The sequence below is a fragment of the Platalea leucorodia genome (genome assembly GCF_965183815.1).
Source record: "Platalea leucorodia genome assembly, chromosome: 1".
In the NCBI taxonomy this organism is placed as follows: Eukaryota; Metazoa; Chordata; class Aves; order Pelecaniformes; family Threskiornithidae; genus Platalea; species Platalea leucorodia.
The window spans coordinates 38,445,498-38,468,455 of NC_138823.1; the positions used below are offsets into that span (position 1 = coordinate 38,445,498).

Genomic DNA, 22,958 nt, shown 5'->3' on the forward strand with positions numbered 1-22,958 from the left:
CGTCCCCCGCCCGCCCTGCCGCGCCGCCCGGCTGTGAGAGAAGGAGCCCGGGCGGGGGCTCGGGGGCTCCGCGCTGCGCCCCGCTGCCGTGGCGGCCCCCCCTATGCTGCGCCCCGAGGATGGCGAAGAGACCGCGCAGGTGAGTGTGGCTGCGGGCCCGGCCCGGGGGTCTCTGCGCCGTCTGCCCCCCGCCCCCTCCCGGGCCGCCGCTGCCTTCCAGGCCGCCGCCCAGGTACCCCCCCGCGCCCCGGGATCCCTGCCAGGTGCCGCCGCCGTCCCGCCCCGCCCCGTCCCTGCCGCCCCTCACCCCCCCGCCGAGCCCTGCTGGCGCTGCCCTCGGCCTCCTTCCACCTCCCCGGCCTCGGGTGTCACTGCCCGCCTCCCTCCCTCCGCCCTCTGATTCCTCCCTCGCCCGGCACCCGCGCAGGTATCTGTCTTCCCTCCGGCTTACGAGCACCAGCTCTCGGGTATAAATCTCGCCTCTCGCTTAGAGGCTGCTCTCACTTCTCTGCTCTCGCTCAGACCATCTTTGTTGTGGCTTACCTAGGCAACTCCTTAGCTTTGCTTTTCTGTGGTCACTCAGCCTGTCAGTAACGACTACGTTGTCTCCGCAGTAGCTTTTCCTGCTGGTTACTTTCCTTCTGCTGGAGTGATACTTCTTGCTTTTCTCCTCCCGAGTGGCTTTGGCACAGCCTTGATGTAAGGTTTGGGGCTGTTCAGTTAAAGTTAGTGTTCAGGCCTGCTGATTCTTCCAATATCTTGAATGCACCTACTTTCTCTGATTTGGCATGTTCTGTGGCCGAGGATGTCATAATCTAGCCTGAAATCTTCCTGAGAGAGAATGCTTTCCTCAAGAGCTTCAGCAGCAGCCCCAGATGGTTTTGATACATCTTTTGTTTTATTGATATGAAAATGGGTGTGTCTTTGCTTTGTATTCAGAAGGTGGGTCTTGGAGAACTGTTTTATTGCCATAATTATTCTTGTCCTAAATAGAAAATCAGTTTCTGAAAAGTGATAAAGAAATGTAAACGAAGGATTAGGCTTGAGAAGGGAAAGGATGCTCACTGACTAATACTAACGTGTGAGTTACCGATGGCATCAGGGGTTTACCCAGGCTGCATACTTCTCATGGAACTGGGGGTGGCTTCACAGTTACAGAGGTTAGAACTGCTTCTGCATTTTCCTTTGACGTGAAAAGAGTTCGTAAGTTAATCTCTTTCTGCAGTACTGCAACTAAAGCAAGAATGCAGTTCTTTGGGGTTCTAGTTGTGTAAGGAACAAAGATTCATTAAGGGGCTTTGCTTGCAGAGGCTGACTGCTGGAGCTGTCTGTACTTAGCTATCTGCAAGAATCAGCTCAGAGAGAGAATGTTTCTTGTTACTCTGAATCTGCATTTTGTAGTTTAAGAGACATTCATCTCTTTCATCTTTGCAAAGCTTTAGCTTGTGTTATCTCTCATGGCTATGGAGTGCTTTGATGTCATCATTGAAAATACAGCTGGTTGTGGATAGCAAAGGAACGTTTGGTTAGAGATCAGTAGCCCTAGAAGAATACTCTGTCAGTGTGTGGTGATATCTCCAAAACTAAATCATTCTACTTATGAGTTTACGTAAAGGTGACTTCAAGATTGTTAATCAGGATGTGGAGTAAGGAGAAAGTATAATTGTTTTGCAGCAAATGGAATCAAGTTTAATTTTGTTAAACTGCTCTTGGTTTTTGCATTTGGAAACTTAATTTTTTCCTTTAATGGTTCTCAACTCAATTGCAAAGACAGCTAGCACAGAACTCATGAAATACTTTATTGTTCCAGATTTCTTATTTTTTGAAATTTGGTGGCCATGTTCCACTTCCGTGCAGTATTGTGGCACAGTTTCATAACTGCAAAAGAATTGCCAAATGAACACGTCAAACATAACAACCCCACGTGTTTGAAAATATTTTCTTTTTAATCGAAAGCTTAAGTTAGTAGTCCCAGCCATTCATGTATATTTAGTTTATAATCTACTGGTGCACTAGTCTCAGCAAGACCAAAGACAAAACAGTTATTCATGTGGAATCAAGGTGCAAGAGAGCTTAGTGCCCGCTCGGCTGGCCTCTGCGCCCGTAAGCGCACGGAGGTGGCCATCGGCCGTGCTGGTTTGCCTGTGGGACACGCATGCCGCTGGAGACCTCCAGGTGCAGGGTTCTTAACTGCCACTGCTGGCGGGGACCCCACGTTGTTACTGGCTGTCTTGTCAGCGTCACTGCCGTGTATGTGGAGCCCTTCTCTTTTTTAAAATCCCCACAACTTTTCACATAACTGAAGACTCTGTTCTTGAACTCATTTGCTGTGCAGTGGGTAAGGAGATCGTGTTGACAAACAGCTTAACCACAAGGTCAAATTTTAGTTATAAGTGAATTGTACAGCTTGCTTGATATGAAATAGGATTATAATACCAAAATATGCTCCTGAATTTTGTCGAGAACCTGTGGAAGTACTGTGAAGAACTTGCCGTTGACCTTTTGGCAAGCTTACTGCTTTGTATTTCACTGGCCGCACACAGTTTTAATACGTTTACGTGTTACTAACTATTTCTACTGCATCATGAAGCTAAGTAGGGCAAATCCAGATGAGGTGGAGGATGTAGAAGCAATGTTAAATACACTGGGTCTGCAAGACCTGGATGCATACTATCTTGTAGTAATGCTTTCAAGTAAGTAGTGCTCTTTTTGAATGACCATATATTCATGTTAGCCGCAGAGAACATACTTTGTGGGAAATAACAAATATGCATAGATGGTTGATCAGCATGCTGTGTGGGTGAATTGCATGTTCTGGAAAATAATGTAGAGATCTGCCATCTAATCAGTTCTTAGGACGCCAGCACAGGTTAATTCCATTACTGGGAAAGGATATTTTTTTTTTTTTTTTTTAACCTTTGGTTGACAAATGGAAGTAATTTTCAAGGCTGAGCAGAACTAATAAATTTAGTTTTGAACATGAATCTATGGTATTTGTATCGTGCTTTATACTGATAATAAAATGGAGAAAAATTAAGATTGCCGTATGAAACTGCTTTTAATTAAAGCTGTGTATTTGGATGGGAGTCCCTGCTTTGTGTCTTTGCTATAACTAATGCAGAGGAACTGCTCATCTTGTTAGGCCTAGGTTTCCACATGTGTTTGAATTTATGCTGTCTAACATGAGTCACTGACATACAAGTCTAAGTGGTATTTCCATGAAACATTTCCCTGTGCTGCTTGTTTGTAAGGCTTTGTTTATCAAGGCTGTGAAGTATGCATTTCTCCAGTAGATGGAGTGTGATCTACATGGAGTCACAGAGGCTACCTGGCTTCCTGCCCCTCTGGCTCTTAACTTAGAGGGTCAGCACTGATACGGTAGTTATTTCGTGCTGGAATATTTCTGTCTTCAAAGATTTGTATCTAATTCCTGTAACGTTGAGGCAATGCTTTTATTCAAGGCAGGAGCCCACTTAAAATCTCAAGTTGATGCTAAATTATTTGGCACTCTTGTGTTTGTTGTTTGAGTTATGGAGGTGGAACATGAATGTATTTTGCAGACTAGCAAACCACTTTATCTTATAAGCTCATTTGTGTAAAATAAAGATTCATAAATGTGTTACAAGAACATGATCTTAAACAATAGCTTTTTGCTTCAAATTTAAGTCTTGACTTGGAATGAATTATCTGACCGTATCCCAGTATGTGGCTTTAAAATTAATTCTGTTCCTTTGACATGGTGAATATAGGCCACTGCTGGAGGCAGATCTTATGTTCATGCAAATTCCATATGTCATTTTAGAACAATATGTACAGATTGGAAAAAAGCTACAAGTAGTTAGAAAAAATAAGTTATTCAGAGTTATTTTAAACTCTCTATCTTCTTCACTCTTCTGTTGTACTCGGCAGTGAGGAAGAAGATGACCTTCAATATGTGGACCATGACTATGAAGTACCACAGCAAAAAGGTTTGAAGAAGATATGTAACAGGGTGAAATGGACACGTGATGAGGTAATACTTTTTTTTGGCTTTACTTTCATTCCTATATGATATCGGTAGCACATGAAATATGTTATTATTTAGTATTATATTGGGTTAGCATGTAACATTTATTGGCTGAGGTTATGTCTTAACAGGATGAAAGGCTAAAGAAGCTGGTGGAGCAAAACGGTACAGATGATTGGGCTTTCATTGCTAGTCATCTACAAGTAAGTTGAATCTCTGTTTCAGTTAAGTTCCCTTTTAATATTTATTTACTTTGGTCATATGTCTAGTTTGGAAATGAGGTGAAATAGAAATCACGAAACACATAATAGTAAAAAATATTTTAAAGGATGTTTGTAAATCGGACTTGAGATCTAGCTCAGACCTTGGAGAACCTTATTAGCTCAGGATGGGGCTCAAGTGATGGTTTGAAATGATCAAAAACAATTGATGCCTTCTGTCCACATTTGCTGTTTGTTTTCATTCTGGAATATATTCCTGCTTCCTTTTGTTTGCATCACTTGTGGTTGTTACATCTACAGTTCACAGATTGCTTCTGAAGCAGTTAGGAGAGTGGGTTGCCTCTGAAAGATTGCTTGAAAGGAGCAGGATCAATTTCTTAAACACCTTAGGAAAACGGGGATGGGTTTTTTTGTTTTGTTTTGGTGGGGCTTTTGGTTTGGTTTTTGGTTGGTTTTTTTTTTTTTTTTTTCAGTGATGTCTGCTTTCTTAACATATGTAAATCTTTCCACCCAATGATATCTTCAGTAGCTACGAATGGAACCTTAGCGGGTTTCTTGGAAGTTTCCTACTGACACTTGAAATTTCTTGTTCTGTTCCAATGGTCAGGTGGAATGAGTAAAGGAGCTGTTGGTTCAAACATTAAATAAGTCCTCAGCTGTATGAGCTGCACTGGTGGAAAATACAACTAGAATTGATGATGTTTGTTTCTCTTCTGATTAAATGTTATAAAATGCCTACTATAAAAACATGGCTAGAATCTAAGGCTGCAATCACTACTTAGAAGTGGTATTGAATATTCAAATGTTAAAAATAAAAAAATTACACCCCACTGCCTTTGTGGTTCTTATAATATTGAGCGGAATGATATGGTTGTATGAAATTCCTGTGTAACTAGGTAAAAATAGACTTGAATTCTAAATGTTGAACAACTGTAACTTTTCATTGTTCTCATCATATTTGTGCAACTGTTGTGCTTCTGATTTCCCCCCACCCCTCCCACCCCCAGATGGCAAAGTATAAATATCAGGGAACAAACTCAAAGCTTCTAAATTTAAGGAGTGCATAGGCAAATCACTATTCCTTACATGTACATTATCCCCTTCCAAACAGCAGTGAAATGAGTGAACGGCAGAGGAGAAAGAGATAATATCAGAAAGGTTTTATATTAAACTGTTTAAAAATACAATGTTGGGTGATACTGATCTGCAGGTGTAGTATGGAGTTGCATTTAACAGATCTCACAGTTTAAGAAAAAGTTCTCCAGCTGAAAACAAATGCTTCTGGAGACAGAAAGCTATTGTTCATCTGGGCCCAAGTGAGGTTGAAAAAAGGCTCCCTAGTTATCATTGGAAACATGCATGGAGAATCAGGCTGCCCATTGCTGAATTGTTGTTGGAAGGAACCTCTCGAGATCATCTAGTCCAAGCCCCCTGCTCAAGCAAGGTCAGCTGGAGCAGGCTACCCAGGACAGTGTCCAGTTGGGTTTTGAATTTCTCCATAGATGGAGACTCCACAGCCTCTTTGGGCGACCTATTGCAGTGTTCAAATTACAAAGCCAGATAATAGAGGCTGGCATAATTAGCACTTACCTTGTTACTGATGGTCTTTTGCTAGGGAAACCAAGTGTATCTTGAGTTACTGGCATGTAAAGGCACTCAAACTGCCATGTTTTCACAACCCCATTTCACTATTGGGCTGGGCACAAGTAAACCTTCCCTTTATTCTGCCCCAAAAAGTGAAGGTGGCTTAAAGGTGACTCTCAAGAGTGGGAACACAGCTTGTGTTGTCTTTCAGTTTATTGGGGCTAAGGCAGACCTGAAATGATTTGATCGTTTCATCCTGTCATCTGTCTTGCTCTTCTCCCCCAAATATGTCGTGATTTGAGAAATGTCTTGGAAGGTAAAAACACTAAAAGTCCACAATTTCAAAATTTTTCTCTCATCAAAAATGGGAACAGCTGTCTCCTGTATTGAGTCTGTCTTTTACAGCTTGTCTCCACCAGGAAATTATGATGTTTTGTAACAAACTCTAGCGTGCTTATAATCATACAGTGTCTACTTGTGATTCACTTGAAGGTACTGTGATCAAATAACAGTGTTTTGGGTGTTTTTTCTGGTCTTGCAGACTGCTTCTTGTTTAACTTCATCTTAAAATGGTAACGCCTTTACTTGGTAGAGAAGCCCAGCAAAACTGTGAAATCGGTACTTGCTGTCCAGCAGCTTGCACTGAAGAGAGTAAATCATCTCATCGCAGTGTTACAAAAGGCGCACTAGTGTGCTGTGCTGGGGCGGGCTCTTATCTGCCTATTCCTAAGGATTGGACCAAACCGAGAGTCCCAAACTTTCCTACAGACAGTTTTTAAGAGGCTAAGTGAAAGCTTACGTCTCTTTCATAACTGGGAACAATATTTCAAAAGATCCTTAGTGAAGCTACAGAAAAGCACCATCTGTCCTGAGCAGAAAACGCAATGTTGTTTAATTAGTATGTGTTAGCTAAACTTGATATAAATCTGTTTTCCTTAACACTCTAGTAAAGACCTGAGAATATATTCATTTAAGACTTAGAAAAAAGTTTATTCTTTTATTTGAAAGAAAAAGTACTTCCTTTAAAAATTTCTTTCCTGATATAGGTTATAGATAGGGTCAAAAGCATGTCAATCACATAAAGTTCAGAGAAGGTGTGGAGTAATAAGGACAAAAATAACTCTAAATTTTTCTTTAAATAAGAGTAAGTTCTGAATTTGATTATCAAGAAAGAACACTGAAGTAATTAGAGCTTTGTGCAAGGCTGTTTTTACTGGAGAAGAGTTTTTATAAGTAAAGGGAAGAAGAAATAATAAGGGAGAATTTAACTATTATACTTAGAACAAAGGTCTGAAAGTCTTATATTTTGAAATAAGCTGATAATTCTGGCTAGCTAATATTTACAGTTTCATGTATTCAAGAGTTTAACAGCTACATTGGTCTTCTAAAACTATTTCAGAATCGTTCAGATTTTCAGTGCCAGCATCGATGGCAGAAGGTACTAAACCCAGAATTGATTAAAGGTCCCTGGACTAAAGAAGAAGATCAGAGGGTAATAAAAACTAATTGATACTGTACTCTTTTACTGTAATAAAATTGGCATATGACTGCTAAGAATGTGTACTACTTCTTAGGTTTCATCCTCACAGAGTTGATGTCTGATGCATCTTGTGACATAGATAATTACATTACATTATGCTGTGTGAGCAGAAAAAAAATGCAGCTGCTCTTAAGTAGATGGAATATCTGGTCTGCTCAAGCATTTCATTTCCCTTTGCTCAGATTGCTAGCTGAACTACTCTAGCTTACCAAGTAGAGGAGATCTCTTTACAGCACTAAAGATCAAGGTCTCATTTACATCTTTTGTTCCTCAAATCCACCAGACTTAAAGGGGTTGGGAATAAGGGGAATTATTTCATACTCTACTGTTAAAGAAGCTAGCAATGGTGGTTTAGACTCCTTTTCCCTATCTCTGTTAATCCACATTGCAGCTTTTTGTCTGCAAAACCTGGACTGCCCTGTAGGGAGGTGCGCATATAGCTTTCACATACGGTATTTCAAATCGACTGCTCATTCCCACTGTTTAAAACTGTTTTAAGATGTTTAAAACTAGTATTTGTCAACTTGTGAATATGGTCTTCCTAATCTATTTTTTTACAGTTCTTATCAGTCTTTTCAGGAAAAGCTTCTAATGTGTAAAAACACGTAGACATGGGATGCAGGTTGGGAGTAGAGGTGTGGGTTTTTTCTCATACCTATGTTCTTGAAAAAAGTCAAACCAAGCACGTTTACCAGCTTCTTTTTTGGTCTTTCCTAATGTCAGCTTATGCAATGGGTGACAGAAAGGAAACTTCCAAATGAATGTTTTTGTCAGTATATACTTATATTCTAAACACAGTGAATTTGGAGTTAATAAGCAATTTCTTGATTTCTTGAAAAATAATTTTTAAAACCCCAAGTCACTCTCTGCCTCCTTAGGCCTAGTATCTTATCAAGTTGACTATTATAATCCTATTCTAAAATATGAGTTTATCAGTGTTCTCAGTCTGTGATTAGGAAAATTAGGGTTTGGAATTATAACGTGCTTTCATCTGTGTTCCAGGTTATTGAACTAGTTCAGAAGTATGGTCCAAAGCGCTGGTCTCTAATCGCAAAACACCTGAAAGGAAGAATAGGCAAGCAATGCAGAGAGAGATGGCATAACCATCTCAATCCTGAGGTAAAAAAGTCTTCATGGACGGAAGAAGAGGACAGAATAATCTATGAAGCTCACAAGCGTTTGGGAAACCGATGGGCCGAAATAGCAAAACTTCTTCCTGGAAGGTGCTTTTCAACTCTATTTGTGTTAAATATTGGAATATGGAAACCGGTCATCTCACAACTCTTTCCAGTGTAATTGTTAGTCATCATCTGCTGAAACTTATGTCACAACATCTTTATCTTGATAGATACTGAAACTTTTTAAGATCTTTTGCATTTGATTATGTATTATTAAATAAAAAGATCTATAACACTCTGCAGGTTCCTTCAAAAATCCTGTTCATTTAGAAAAAACCTTAGTAGAGCTGAAGAGTAACTGCAAGTAATAGTGGAGGAATGTCTTAACGTAGCATGACTTGAGATCAAAGTGCCTTCATTAATATGCATTTGGGGGTGACTTTCTTTCTGATTTAAGTTCAGAAACTTTTTTTATTTATTTTTGTGGAATACTTCTTGTTAAACAGGATACTTGAAAAAGAGAATCTTAATAACCTTCAAAAGTCCAGGCTTAGGAGTCATGCGTTGCAAAGCTAGTTGGTTACCATGTAGTCTCTAAGTTAAGGATGAATTGTATGCTTTGTTCTCCTTATCTTTGTTTAAAGTGTGATTGCCAACTTTTATGCTGTGGAAAACAAAATTTTAGTGTGTAAAGAGTTTAATGAAATAAATTTTTTACCTTGTACTGTTAACTGAAATTCAATGTCAAACTGTCCCTCTCTGAATTCAGTTTGTGTGTTCAGGAGGTGACTGTCCAGCTGTGCCTAAGGAATGTCAGCACTTGTTAGGTTGGGAGAATGAGTTCTTAGAGATGTGTGTTTAAAAATTTGACATTTTAATTAAGTACACAATCCGTGATTCACAGGAAATCCTTTGGAGGAACGGGAAGGGAACGGATTGCATCTTAATAGAATTTCAGAGAGGGAAGATGAGTTTGTAAGGACAGAGGCATTCCTAATTCACTGACTTATTTGTTGAAAATAAATCCAAGATGAGACTCTTAGATAGAGATTGGATCATAGACCTAGAAGATTTGTAAAGAGTCTAACACTAGTGGGATGAAAAAGGGGAATACTTCTTGGAGTTGGGCTTAAATGAAGAATGGGGCTTAAAGTAATTTTTATTTCTGTGTACCTCTCTCAAGGCTAGTGACAATATTGCTAGTATTTTAGACTGTAATGCATTCATACTCTACTTTGGCCTTAATGCTTATTGTGTGTTAAAAGTGATTTCAGCCTGCTTGTCAAACTGCAGACATTTTGTTTTCAAGGGGAGTGACAATGGGTACTGGTCTTCTGCCATGCCTGCTTTCCCCTTACAAGATCAAGGGCATCAAGAGGTAGAAGGATGTTCTTCCACAAAGCTGCACATAAAACTCGGAGCTGGGAATGCAGGCTGTCATTTTTTTAGAAGAGATGTCTTCCAGTGGCAAACACTAGCCACAATGCCCTTATTATGATGCTGTGACAGTAGGGTGTTTGCACTAGCTTCATGTTCTGCAAATTTGTAGCAGAGGGTAAATAATGTAGTGACAGAGTTGTTGTGACATGGTTGTTGCAAGTATCCAGGAAAAAAAGTTCTCACCCATGATAATAGCCAGAACCAAGGCTTTCTCTTTTGCTACTTTTAATTTCCTGCAGACTTGAAGTTTAGTAGAAGGAAGTTTTGAAGAGTAGCTTTCTAGTCATTATGCCAAAACCCCACTGATAGTAGAACTTTCAGTCCAAGCTGCTGGAGCTTTCTGGATCTGTGGCTTTGGATTAACCTACTGTAAAAACCATGCCATATATTAAACTTTGAGATATGGAAACCAGTTACTGTTGTACACTTTCATTTTAGGACTGATAATTCCATTAAAAATCACTGGAATTCAACAATGCGAAGAAAGGTGGAACAGGAAGGATATTTACAAGATGGTATAAAGTCTGAAAGAGCTAGTTCATCCAAACTTCAGCCCCAACCTTGTCTGACTACGGAACACATGCACACTCAGAATCAATTTTACATACCTGTTCAGACACATGTAAGTTCAAAATCCAGAATAATTAGTATTTCCCAGTTTCAAATAATTTATTTGGTTTGGAACAAAAAACAAATCTGAAAGAATGAAGATCTGTTGATTATTTTTGTGATATTATAGTAATTTAGGATTTCTAAACCATAATAAATAGTTTATGTACAATAAACTAGAGATAATTTTATAGCCTCTTTTTCTATAGGGTTTATAAAATTATTTATGTCTTTTTAGATTCCAGCATACCAGTATGCCTCACCAGAAGGCAGCTGTCTAGAACATGCTTCAGCTTCTTCCAACTTAGTTCAGGTAAATAGTTAATGGGCATTGTAAATGAAGAGAATATACTGTGTATTGTGCTGTAAAATGAAGAGTTTAAACACCTGTAACTTCAAAACGTCTTTAAGTCTTTATCATTCACCTAAATTTATGTAAGCGTTCCTCTGTAAGTAGGCTTGCTAGCTTAATTGGTAGCTCTAGGTAGGAAAAAAGGAGCTGTTTTTATATATCCCAGAAACACAACGGTTGTGCTTATTTCTGACAGAAGTATGGCTTAAAACATAGTCTACTTGTTAAATCTTTAGGCTAAAATTATGACCTGTTAGTATTACCTAGCTTCCAAGAGATTTAAAGACAAGATTTTATTACTTTATATATGTGATAAATATAACCCTATCTGAAAGACTCAGGTCAAATAACTTACTGTGACTTACACTTATGGCTGTGCTTTTTTGTTCTCAATAGGTTTTAGTTTTTTCTGACTGATAAACTTCTGTCAGTCAGTTGAAGATGCTCTTTTGCAACATTCTAAATGCTGAAGTATTGAGAAACTTCAAAAAACAACAAAAAAAATTGGATATATTTATTTTCTTTTGCTCCTTTGGGCTCACTTAGAATATATGTGAAATTCCTCATGTGTTGCAGACTGAATGCAGATCTTGGTTTGTAATATGACTTCCTGGAAGAATTTTTGTGAATTTGAAATCAGTAAAAAAACTATTTTGACACAGGGAATAATACATGTTTTGTTTGTGCTAGATGAGTTAGAGACATTCTGCAGAAGTCTGTAACTAACCTTAAGTTTCCCTGTGCAGGTCATCTGTTTCATGTTGCTTTTCTTCCCTGATTTCAGTATAAGAATACAAATCATAACAGAGCCTCCTACGGCCTTTGACACTCTGGATTGCCCTATACAGAAAAGTATAAGATACTTTCTGCTCCTTGAAGTCCCCCTAGACTGGGCAGTATGACTAGTTTTGAAACTCATGGCATATATCCTCACTTACCTATATTTATAGCAATAATATAAAGTTTTAAGGAGGTTAAAAACAAACAAACCAACCAAAACCAATTAGTTCATTTTCTTTTCTGATAGTAGTGGTACGTTTGCTTGTGTAGACACTCTGTCAGCAGATGCTGATTTGAAACACTTTCTTGCACACTTAGGGGAAATACCTCTAAATTCTAGAAAGCCCATGAAAACACAAACACATGCACCAAGGTGCCAACATGCTGCTTCTATTAAAGATAGAACTGAGTGACTTTTGGTTAAAAAGTGCTACAGTGTACTGAGCATTTACAGGCCATATTACAAACCTGTTAAAATATTAGCTTGTGTATCACTATAACATCAGATCCATCTCCTGGTAATTGCTGGAGTTGTTTTGCTTGCAAGTGACTACTGTATTGCAAAATATGATACAGCTTGAATTGCTCTTTTCCCGCTATGTGTGAATTTCTGTTAAACATGTAGCTGTGTTATAATGTAGACTCTTTACTATGGAGAGGTGGTGGATGTGGAAAATAGTAATGGCTTCTTTCTTAAATTTTTCAGCAGTCATTTATTGATGATGATCCTGATAAAGAAAAGAAAATAAAGGAACTTGAATTGCTACTTATGTCAGCAGAGAATGAAATCAGAAGAAAACGAGTGTCTTCTGTAAGGACTGTAAATTTTGTAAATATTTGAATATGCTTTACTGAGATTAATCCTCAGCAGTTTAGCAATGGATGTTTGGTTTTGTGTGGTGTTTTTTTCACCCAACCTTCTAGAAATCAAACCTATGGCTGTTGGGTTGTAAAACGAAGTCTATATATTAGATTTGAGGCAAATTATTTTTAGTGCAGTTTTCTAAACTGTGAAAACAGTAGAAATATGACATGGAACTTGGCAGTTGTTCCTAAGACCCAGAATTTTAATCCTCTTCAAGAGGTAGCACATTTGTTGATATCACCACCATTCAGTTTTATAGATCAGCAATATCCATCGTCTGTTCAATAGAGAAAGATGAAAAATACATAGGTTTTGCCCTATTTGATTTCAAAATGTCCTGTAGATCATATTTTTATCAAACTTCTGTGTGAGTGCTTGCAGTACTTAATATCCATATTTGGACATGATGCAGTACATAAATTTGCACTGTACGAAATTTACGTGTACTTCAGTGGAATGAGGGAAACTTGCAGATGACAGTCACTTATTTCCTCAGGAACAGAGGGCTGTGAACAACATCATACACCTAACAAACCCAACCATGTTGATTACTAATTTAGATTACAGGTGAACTTCTTTTTTTTTGTGTTGGAGCTATTCCTGGCATTTTCTTGAAACAGTGCAGTGTTCTGCTTATCTAGTGGAATCTGCTTTGCTTCTAGATTCCCAGTGAAAATTAAAACCTGTTTCTTGAGTACTAAGCAGTGTACTAAAATGGCATAATCATTTAGAAGTTTAGAAGTAAACTATCAATGCAGAATCTGTGCTAAAAAAAAATCGGATCAAAACAGTATTTCACATTCTAGAAACTGTTTCTAATCTTAAAATGTACCTGTGTTCTGTAGTGAAGATGACTTTGTAATATACTGATGTTAAGGAACGCAGGAAAGTTGCATCAGAGATGGCTTCCAATAAAACCCATAATTACCTAAGTTATAAGCATGTGTAAGATATGAATGAGAGGTAAGATAAAAATCTTGCACAATTTGAGTATGTTGAGCATGTTAATGTAAGGAAAAGACTAACTGCATTAATGCAAACAGAATTAGAGTTTGAAAAAGCAAAAATTAATAGTTAGTCTTTTCACATACTACTTTTTTTTTTTCCTCCCTGCAGTCACATAATTGACTCTCTTCACCTTCTAAGTTGAATAAGATTAACATGTTTCTTCATACTTTTTAGCAAGCTGGAAACTTACCTTGTTGGTCTGGAAGTTTTGTCACAGAAGATTGTGTGTCTAATACACTAAATAGCCTCGGGGAACAAACAAGTGACTTCTACAGCATGGATGAGACCCACGGCACATCTGTTCAGCAGAGTTCACCACCTAAGTATTTGGCTGTGGAAGCAAATACAATGTTATCTTCTCTACAGACCATTCCAGAATTTGCAGAGACACTAGAGCTTATTGAATCTGTAAGTCTGTATTTATTCTAAAAAAGTTTGTTTAGGAACATCAACTTGCACAACATGTGTAAAATACTCTTAAAATTACCTTATTCTGTACTTGTCTATAGTTTCACCCATATTGAGTGATTTGTTTTATTGCTTGTTTTAAAAGAATAGTGTTTTAAAATATTCAGTGTCTTAGGATTGTGTGAAAGATACAGGGAGAATAATTCATTATATGGCTTCTGCAGGTAGAGAGCTGTTAGATTGGCTTGGACATTGTGGAATAATCTTGGATAGGTCTGCTAGTGTTTGAGTGTTTTGCATCTTGCCTCGTAGGATCCCGTAGCATGGAGCGATGTCACCAGTTTTGAGCTTTCAGAGGCTGTTGCATCTCCTGTCAAGCCAGCTCCAGTAAAACTAATGCGGATTCAACACAATGAAGGGGCTGCTGAGTGCCAGTATAATGTCAGCGTTGTGCTTGATGGCAAAAAACACAGTAGCATCGGTGGCGAGGAAGAAGCAGTTTTTCCAACAACCCCAAATTTAAATAAATTCAGCACTCCACCTACTATCCTAAGAAAGAAAAAGAGATTGCGTGTTGGGCAATCACCAGTTAATGAACTGAATGATGGCTTGTGTAATGATGCCATCAACGTTGCACTAAAGCATACACCAGTGAAAACACTACCATTTTCTCCATCGCAGGTGGGTTTATTTTTAAATATGGCTAAACTATGAAGACTGCAGTGGGTGGATTATAAATTACAAGTATTTTCTTCCCTAGTCATACATTGTAGCCTAAACAAATATGTTCAAAAACTTCTTAAAACATCTGCATAAGGGTGGATATATTAAAAAGAAATTGTTGAATAACCTATTTCCTCTGTTTTGAAGACTAGCTGGGGGGAAGGGGGGCAGCAACTTATGTCTCAGCTCACACTTTCTCATGCAAATAATTGTTGATAGACACCTATTGTCTCTGTGACCTAATTAAACAGTAGGGATTTTAAGGAGAAAATCAAAGTTTCAGTGATAAATATCGCAAATGTCTTGGAGTATAAGTCAAGAATAGTTTATTCGGGTTTGTCAGTAAAAGCCCTTCAGATATATAGACATAATTTTTTTTTTACTGCTCAGTACAGTGATGAAGTTGTGTCCTTTAAGGCTGCTTAGTTTTTTTTCCTCTCTTGTGCTTAGTTTTTCAACACTTGCTCTGGAAATGAACAATTCAACCTTGAAAATCCTGCATTTACATCGACTCCAATCTGTGGGCAGAAAGTTCTTATTACAACTCCTCTACACAAGGAAATGACACCAAAAGATCAAAAGGAAAACGTGGGGTAGGATTATTACACTAAACATCTGGTGGTGTTGCTCAAATAAAAACAAGTTTTTCTAAACATTGAGAAATTAGTCTACCTGTATGCATACTGTGAAAGAGTTTTAAAACCCCTAACACTTAAATACTTGTGTACAAACAAACTGGCTTCCTGTTTTTAACTTAACAGAAAGTGACTTGTACTCAGTTAAATTTTTTTCCTTTTTTAAAATACTGGACAAAATCCAATTAAAGTCTAATACAGCTGGGGTAATGCTATGGTGATCTTAATGCTTTCAGAGTCATGGCGGTGATACCTATTGTGTAAATTCAGGTATTTTAAAATGTTTCTTAGATTCATTTTATTACATTACTGTTGATAAAGTACAACATTAAAATGCATGTATGAACACTTTTCTATGCTTGAATAGTTTTAGAACTCCCACAATCAGAAGATCTCTTTTGGGTTCAACACCAAGGACGCCAACTCCTTTTAAAAATGCTTTGGCTGCTCAGGAAAAGAAGTATGGTCCCCTCAAACTTACGGTATGTGATGACATTGTTTATTTTCTTCTTCATTAAAGTCTAAATGCCCGCTTGTTTCTGAGATATTGTAAGCCTCAGCATGATCTTAGAAAGCATTTTCTAACAATGTTGTTGTTTCAGTGACATACCATAGTATCCTAGAGAATGTGAATCAAAAATGTTTCAGATTTTGTATATTAGACTAATATCTTTCAGTGTAGTATGGAGGCATTGTCTTTTTGAATGGTATTCAGTACACATAATAATTTATCCATAGTAATCTTAAACATATTGGTTCCGCATTTGTGAGTTGTTTTAAATTTGTGTAGCCTTGCTAACACCGTACCTCTTAAGAGGTGGTAACGTTGTTGTCTGAGATTTTAATTTTTAATACTTTAGCATTCTGTTTTTTCAAAATAAAAGTTGTAAGTGAGAGAGCGAATGGGTGTGGGTCCTCCAACTGGATAATCTAGTAAGAGCAAACTGGTGCGGATGAATGTGACTGACTTAGTGATTTTAAGCAACTTTTGCATTTGACTTGAAAAACTGCAGTATCTTTGAATCCTCTGGACTATGTAAGAGCTGAGTTGTTTTCTGGTTTTGGTTCTTCTACAGTGCTAGGACTGAAACTAGATGTTTACCACAGTATGCTAGTATTCTGAGAATTTTTTTGATGGGAAGATGTTTGGAAGTGTTTTATCCTTCCTGGGGGATACTTGAGTGACGTCTACAATTTTCTTCATCGTAAAAACCAAAATCTTAATGTAGCAATTCATGATTCCTCTGATTCTTCTGGCTGTCACAGAAGACTTTTTTTTTTGTTGACTATGGATAATGTTACTTTTTTTGTTTGTGTGTTTGTTCCAAATGAATTCAATTTTTGCTCTCTTCTGAGCCTAGCTAAGGTATGTTAATGCATAATAACTTTTGGAATTCAGTAGACATATGCTTTTCAAGTTCTGAAAAAATTCCAGCCAATATATATTGACTACTTCTTTTCTGCAAACACAGAAGGTAGCTCAGGCTTTGCCACAGGGCTTGGCACCATCTGTGTTACCCTATAGATTCACAGTCTCTCACTATGCAAATGGAGTGGTTTGGCATTCCTGTTTCTGTCCACTATTAACCTCCTGTTCAAAATCAAATTTTGAGGGCTTAAGGGAATTCTTCTCCTGTTGGTACACAAAGGAGCCATCTGTATGGCTTCTGTGAAATTCTGTACTGTACTTAGGACTATCAATGTCTTATTCAAAGATTTGTGCTGATTGATATAAATTCCTTTCCCAACAACAGCCATACTTTTATAGTACAGTTTTTTAGTATGTTTGCATGCATGTATATATACATATATGTGCTTATGTATGTGTTTAGTATATATAAAGTATTTTTATCCCTTTTGTCAGTGTTTAACCATTGCTAATAAATGCAAACAAGTAGTTCGCATGTCTTCTTCAATGCTACCTTGCATTTTTTGAGGCACTGTGTGCATGTATGTGTTTTATCTGGCTAGAAATAACGTGGAGTAAAATGAATTAAAAAATCTGCATAGCCTTGGAATGTTGATCTGTAGTTGTTAACTACTATAGCTTAAGTTCTTTTATCTGTTGCTATATTTTGCAAGATCTCTTTTCTGGCCTATGTTGGCTGAAAGTAGAATATGGTAAAAATTAGCAACTAATAGACTTCCTGTATTTTCTCCTCCAATTTTAATTAACTTAGTCACAACCACTTGCCTTCCTGGAGGAAGACATTAGGGAAGTTTTGAAAGAGGAAACTGGAACAGATATATTTCTCAAGGAGGAAGATGACACTGTGTATAAAAGCTGCAAGCAAGAGGTAACATTACAATAATAATTTCAAATAGGAAATAACTGCTTTTAAATAATATTTTACAATTTTTCTCTGCAAAATCTTTATTGCAGCACAACTCTTCTAAAAAAGTCAGAAAATCACTGGTTCTAGATCCATGGGAAAAAGAAGAGGTTGGTGCCCAGCTCTTCGCAGAAGATAATAGTTTAGATGTACAGGTAAGTATTAAACTACTGAAGAGCATCACTGGCAGCAATATTAATATAGAACTATCTTTCATTCTGTCAACTAAAATAAATTGGTTTGAGGCTACATTCATAAATCTAGAAAGTGAAAATCACCTTCAGTTTGAAATACTACTTTAAGTACTTAAGCAATACTTGAACATCAGGCTTGAATTCATGCATGAATTCTTCCTTTCAGGCATTCAGAGCAGGACTGGTAAAGTAATGTGAATGCTTTGCAGATTTGCTGTTACAGCAAAGCTGCTTCCATGCTGGTTACCTGTAAACTTTAGCATACATGGCATGCTGAAGCTCTCTGCAATAAACGAGGAAGGTGGCATTTGTCCCTCCGTTTTCCATGCTTGACAGTCTGGCAGACATGTTCTGAAGATACCTAATTGCATATTAGGCAGCATGTTTTTCCTTTTCCAGCTTCACATAGTAGGGGAATACTTTTAGAAATATCAAGCACGTAGAAGATGAAGTTTGTGGGCTTCCTCTGCCTGAAGGAATTTGAATACTTCTGCCTCAACAACCAAGACATCAAGAGTTCAGAGATGGAGCTGTTTTGGTCCCTTATTCCTTTAAAAAGTAGCCCAATACTTTTCTGGTTGAGTGATTGAATAGATTAATCTTTAGTCTTGTAGTTTGTAGGAAAACTTTATTCTAATCTGGTTCTTAAATTAATATATGTATGTGTTTGATTCTGAAAGAGTAAATGTCTGTGACTCTTGATCAGGTATAAAGCTATATTCAAGACGTAGGAGCCAAAGTCCTTCAAAAGAACAGGTGCTTAAGTCATACCCCTTTCTGATTGTTGTAGCTGGTTTTCTAAATTCCCTTCTTAAAGCCTTGTAGACTCTGTGCCAAGCCTCGGTGTCTGTCTGCTGGGCGTTAGGTGCTCTGCCACCTAGTGGAAACTCCCCGCTTCCCCCAGAACACCTGTGTCTTGTGAGGATCGGCACTGCTGCAGCCATTCAAAACAGAAACAAAATGCCCGGTGTTCTCTTAGTAATGTCTTGTTATGACGTGGTATATTGTGCATCACTGATGTTCAGGTTATTCAACTAAAACCAAGATACACTATGGTGTTGTGGTATATTAAAGGCAGCGAACTGGGAAAAAATTGCTTTTCCTCCATTTTAGTGAGAGATGCTGGTGCGACAGGAACATTCACTATTAGCAAGAGAGATAGTGGTAATATGTGATTTAAAAATGAAAAATGTACCAATCCTTAAGTAGAAATTGTGTGTCTGTGTAGTGATAAGTTAGGAGTAAGGTCCGAGGTAGAATAAATATGTAAAGGTAGTTTAATGGGGTGTTTTTGTAAGCGAACAAGTAGATATGCCACTGTTACTGTCATCTACTTTTGCTCTCTAAAATTGCCATATACCTTTCTTCTGCTTTGCTGTAGTGAAGCTGGATTAATTTCTTTATAAAACTCTTCTGGAATGATCAGTCCAGTGCTTATTTCAGTTCTTAAAGCAGTTCCTCCCCCTGACACTGATGTGATCTTCATTTTTTTTTTTTTATTCCAGTCTCCTTGTGCTTACTTTCACAAGGGTTGTACTAGAAATGAATTACAAACTTTTTTCTTTAAAACTGTTCTGTAGTTAGCACTTTATCAAGTCTTGTTCTTAACAAAATGTAATCAGCTGTAGCATGGCTTTATATGAAAGAAACCGTCTACTCACTAATGCTGAAATCATGCTAGCAGCTACTTGTTTTACTGTGCTCAGTATTGACTATGAATCCCGGTACAGACCAGGCTAGTGCTTCATATAGTGTTCATTACTTTTTCTTTTCAGATTCTTTCCTAGGATCTTTCTGATAATATTTGCTTTGTTTACATTTTGGCTTCTCTGATCACAGCAGTTGAAGACCTTTTTTTTTAATTTATTTATTTTATTTTTTTTATTTTTTTATTAAATACTAATTATTATTCCTGTTCCCCACCCTCTTTTTTGTCAATAGTCAGAAAATGCATATACCACATCTTTATTAATGATACCATTGTTGGAAATACATGACAACAGATGTAACCTGACATCAGAAAACCAGGACACAAATCCAGCAAACAAAGCAAATGCAGTAATTAAGAAGAAACTGAATGCATGTGCTTCAAAAAATGTCAAAATGGAGAAAGCTCTTCAGGTCTGGATGCAAAGAATTCTGTTAGTTTTGTTAGCAGGTTAACAAAGAATTTCTCTTCGGTTTCTGTCTTGTACTAATGTCTAGAATTGTTCAAGTCAGTGATGTAGTTTCGGTCAGTGTTTCCATGATCCTAATTTCTTGTAAGTTGGTCATTTGTCCATGAAGTGTTTATTCATAGCTAAGCTCTTTAAATGCAACCATGATGTTTCAAAGAGTGGCCTCTAAGATTTAAATGTGGGGGAAAAAAAAATCAGGATAGGGTGGACCTACAAAACAGGTTTGGGTACCGAAGTCTAGCAGTAAGAAAACTAAACCTCTATAGCACCTAAGTTTCTCAAATTTGGCTGGTGCTTACTTCATAATAAGCCCAGTGGGATGCATTAAGCAGAGTTCATTCACAGGTTCTGTTTGGTAATTGTAATTACCAATTTGGTAATTGTAATTGTAATTTAGTTCTTGTAACATGCCTGTTCTTGTACATCGGTATATTTTCCATACTGTTAAAACTGTGGAACCTTGTTTTTCTTCTGTGTGTGTCTTGACTACCAAGTTTAGGGAGAGATTCTCTTTGACCCGACTTGGTACCTGTTCCAGTTTGCCCCATAGAGAGTTAATGTATAAAGCTTTTGTGTCTTCTCAGAATATCTACAGCTCTGTATTAATTTAAAAAAAAAAAAAAAAAAGAACAAAACACACACAACCAAAACCAACCAACCAAAAAACAACAACAACAAAACAGAAAAAAAAAAGGGCAGGACACCTGATCTTCCATGTCCCACTTAATTGCTTTAACAATGATGTGTTTTTAAGTACAGAGACAACAGTATTAATTTCTGATCCTTTCTTATGAGAAGACAGACCAAACCTCATTTAATTGTGATGTTCCAAAAAAAGAATTAACTGCTGTGAACTGGAGCAAAGGTGAATGCATCTATCTGGCCCAGAACTATGCTCTTAAGAATACTTAAAAGGGGAGCTTAGTCATACTGTCCTCACAAATATTCTCATTGAACCATCTTTCTCCTTGCTCTTTCCCCTGAGAAATTCCCTCTCAGTTTAGTGGCCTCTCTAACCACGAGTCCCTTCCATGAATCAAGTCCTGCTAAATTTATAGAGCAACTCAAATGGCTAATTTTCTCTGCGCATCTAGATGTGGCACTGATCCTTTGGATCAGTTTCTAGCGCAATGCGGGAGGGAGAGAATCTTGCATTCTTCATTATGCTACAATCTGCTAGCGTCAGGTCCAATTTAGAGCTGCTACAAACCAGCTTGAGATTCAGTAAATCATGTAAACGTGCAGGGTTTGCTTCATGGAAGAAGCAGCACTAGTGGCTCAATTATTCTTCCATTCATTATTTTTATTCCTAATTCCTTTGCCATTTCTAATATATTCCCAAAACATCTGACCGTTCTTCTACAGCTGCCACTTTGGTTCAGTGAAGTCCTTCACAGTATTCTTTTTCAGCTGCCAAACCATTTTGCCTTCCTTGGTGTCTCCAGACAGCTGTCAATAATGTATTTTTCTGCCTGTTGAACTTAGCACATTTAAAGGGGAAGATATCCAAAGAGAAGATGACTTAATTAACTTTCCTTTTATGTATCAATTGTCAAACTGGTCTCTTTTTAAGAGTGTTTTTCATTTTCTGTGTTAGAATTTACAGCGTAACACAGATGCACTGCTGGGGAGCTGGATTAAGGGGTGGAGAGGGAGCTTTGTCACAGGTTTTAGGTATTGTATTGTAGAACTGAATCCTTCGCAGTAAAATACAGTATTGCTAGACTTTTGATAATTTATTATTATTCGGAAAGGTTGTATGAGAATTGCTCAAACATTTCAGTTAGTTAAAAGAATCTTTTTAACTGAGTTTTATTTTATGCAGTCAAATTGTGAATGGGAAGCCGTTGTTTACGGAAAAACAGAAGACCAGCTTATCATGACTGAACAAGCAAGAAGATATCTGAGCACATACACAGCTACCAACAGCACTTCAAGGGCTTTGATACTGTGATGGTCACTGCAACTGACAACCATCTCTTTCCATTGAAACTGGCACAATGTTGAAGGCAATTCCAGCACAATACTTGTGAATTAAGTCTTTACTTTGAGACAGTCTGCCAAGGGAAACCTTAAAGCTACCTTAAAGCTTCCTTTCTTCTTTTGACTGACAAAGAACAGACGTGAAGCTCTCATATTCTCTACGAAGGGATAGTACAAACAGTTCTGCAATGAATTTCTTAAATGTCAAAAAAATAACACCCTAAAATACAAAAAGAATGGTAAAATACATTGCAGTACTGACAACATACAGTTTTTAGGTCTATTTTTCATATTTATTCTTTTGACTTGCATTGCTTTTTTTCTGTTAGTGCATTTTCAATGTAGAGTAGATTTATAGGTTGTTACTGGTTTCCAAATGAGCAACATACATGACTGAATGTGCTTTTGCTTATGTAGCATTTTTCTAGTATATAAAGAAACACAATGGAAAGGAGTATAAAGGAAGGAGAGAAAGTTGCACTACTAATTTTTTGGTATGCTGCAAAACAATGAAATTAACTACAGTGTTAAATATATTTATTTGCAAATGGTACTAGAAGTAGGCAGAGGGGGGTGAATTAGGTTTTAGTGTAAAGCATCAGTATTTTCTTCATAAATCTCAAAATGAGATGATTGTTGAATGTATTGTACAGTATGTAGGAACAGGGAAAATTTTGTAAATTGGAAAGGAGTCTGGTTTTATAATTTATTTTCATTTTAAAGCTTAAATGTAGATATTTATATGTATGCAGGTTGTCTAGAAGCCAACGTTGTTTCCTGTTAAAACAGCTAAAATGAAAAAAAGGACAAGTTTAAAGTATGGAATAGCAGAAGAATTACAGCGGTGAAGTGTACAAATCTATACTGTATGTTACATCTACATAAAGATTGCACTATAACCCTTAAATCATGTTGGTCTACAAAATAATTACAAGGTATACCTGTATTATACAGCAACTGTTCCTGTACCTTGTTTAAATAC

The 22,958-nt window shown here is 37.5% G+C and overlaps 1 protein-coding gene across 2 annotated transcripts; it reads left to right on the plus strand.

Annotated features, from left to right (window-relative positions):
• Positions 1-76: 76 nt before the first annotated feature.
• Positions 77-22,435, plus strand: MYBL1 (MYB proto-oncogene like 1). Of its 2 annotated transcripts, XM_082306209.1 has the most exons (16): positions 77-139; positions 3,910-4,012; positions 4,138-4,209; positions 7,211-7,303; positions 8,354-8,574; positions 10,348-10,531; positions 10,757-10,831; positions 12,357-12,461; positions 13,698-13,931; positions 14,244-14,612; positions 15,105-15,247; positions 15,657-15,771; positions 17,470-17,586; positions 17,673-17,777; positions 19,758-19,937; positions 21,819-22,435. In XM_082306209.1, exons 1-16 carry the CDS (start codon positions 120-122, stop codon positions 21,945-21,947), a joined length of 2,265 nt encoding a protein of 754 aa, XP_082162335.1. In that variant the 5' UTR covers positions 77-119; the 3' UTR covers positions 21,948-22,435. The 2 variants fall into 2 exon arrangements, with proteins under 2 accessions (XP_082162335.1, XP_082162336.1); XM_082306210.1 differs by lacking the exon at positions 7,211-7,303.
• Positions 22,436-22,958: the final 523 nt, after the last annotated feature.

What these genes read in the sequence shown, in the direction of transcription:
- MYBL1 (XM_082306209.1), top strand. Translation starts at nt 120, where the DNA reads ATGGCGAAGAGACCGCGCAG. An exon ending in TGAAATGGACACGTGATGAG is followed by an intron (nt 4,013 to 4,137) that starts GTAATACTTTTT and finishes ATGTCTTAACAG; the next exon opens with GATGAAAGGCTAAAGAAGCT. An exon ending in GAAGAAAACGAGTGTCTTCT is followed by an intron (nt 12,462 to 13,697) that starts GTAAGGACTGTA and finishes CATACTTTTTAG; the next exon opens with CAAGCTGGAAACTTACCTTG.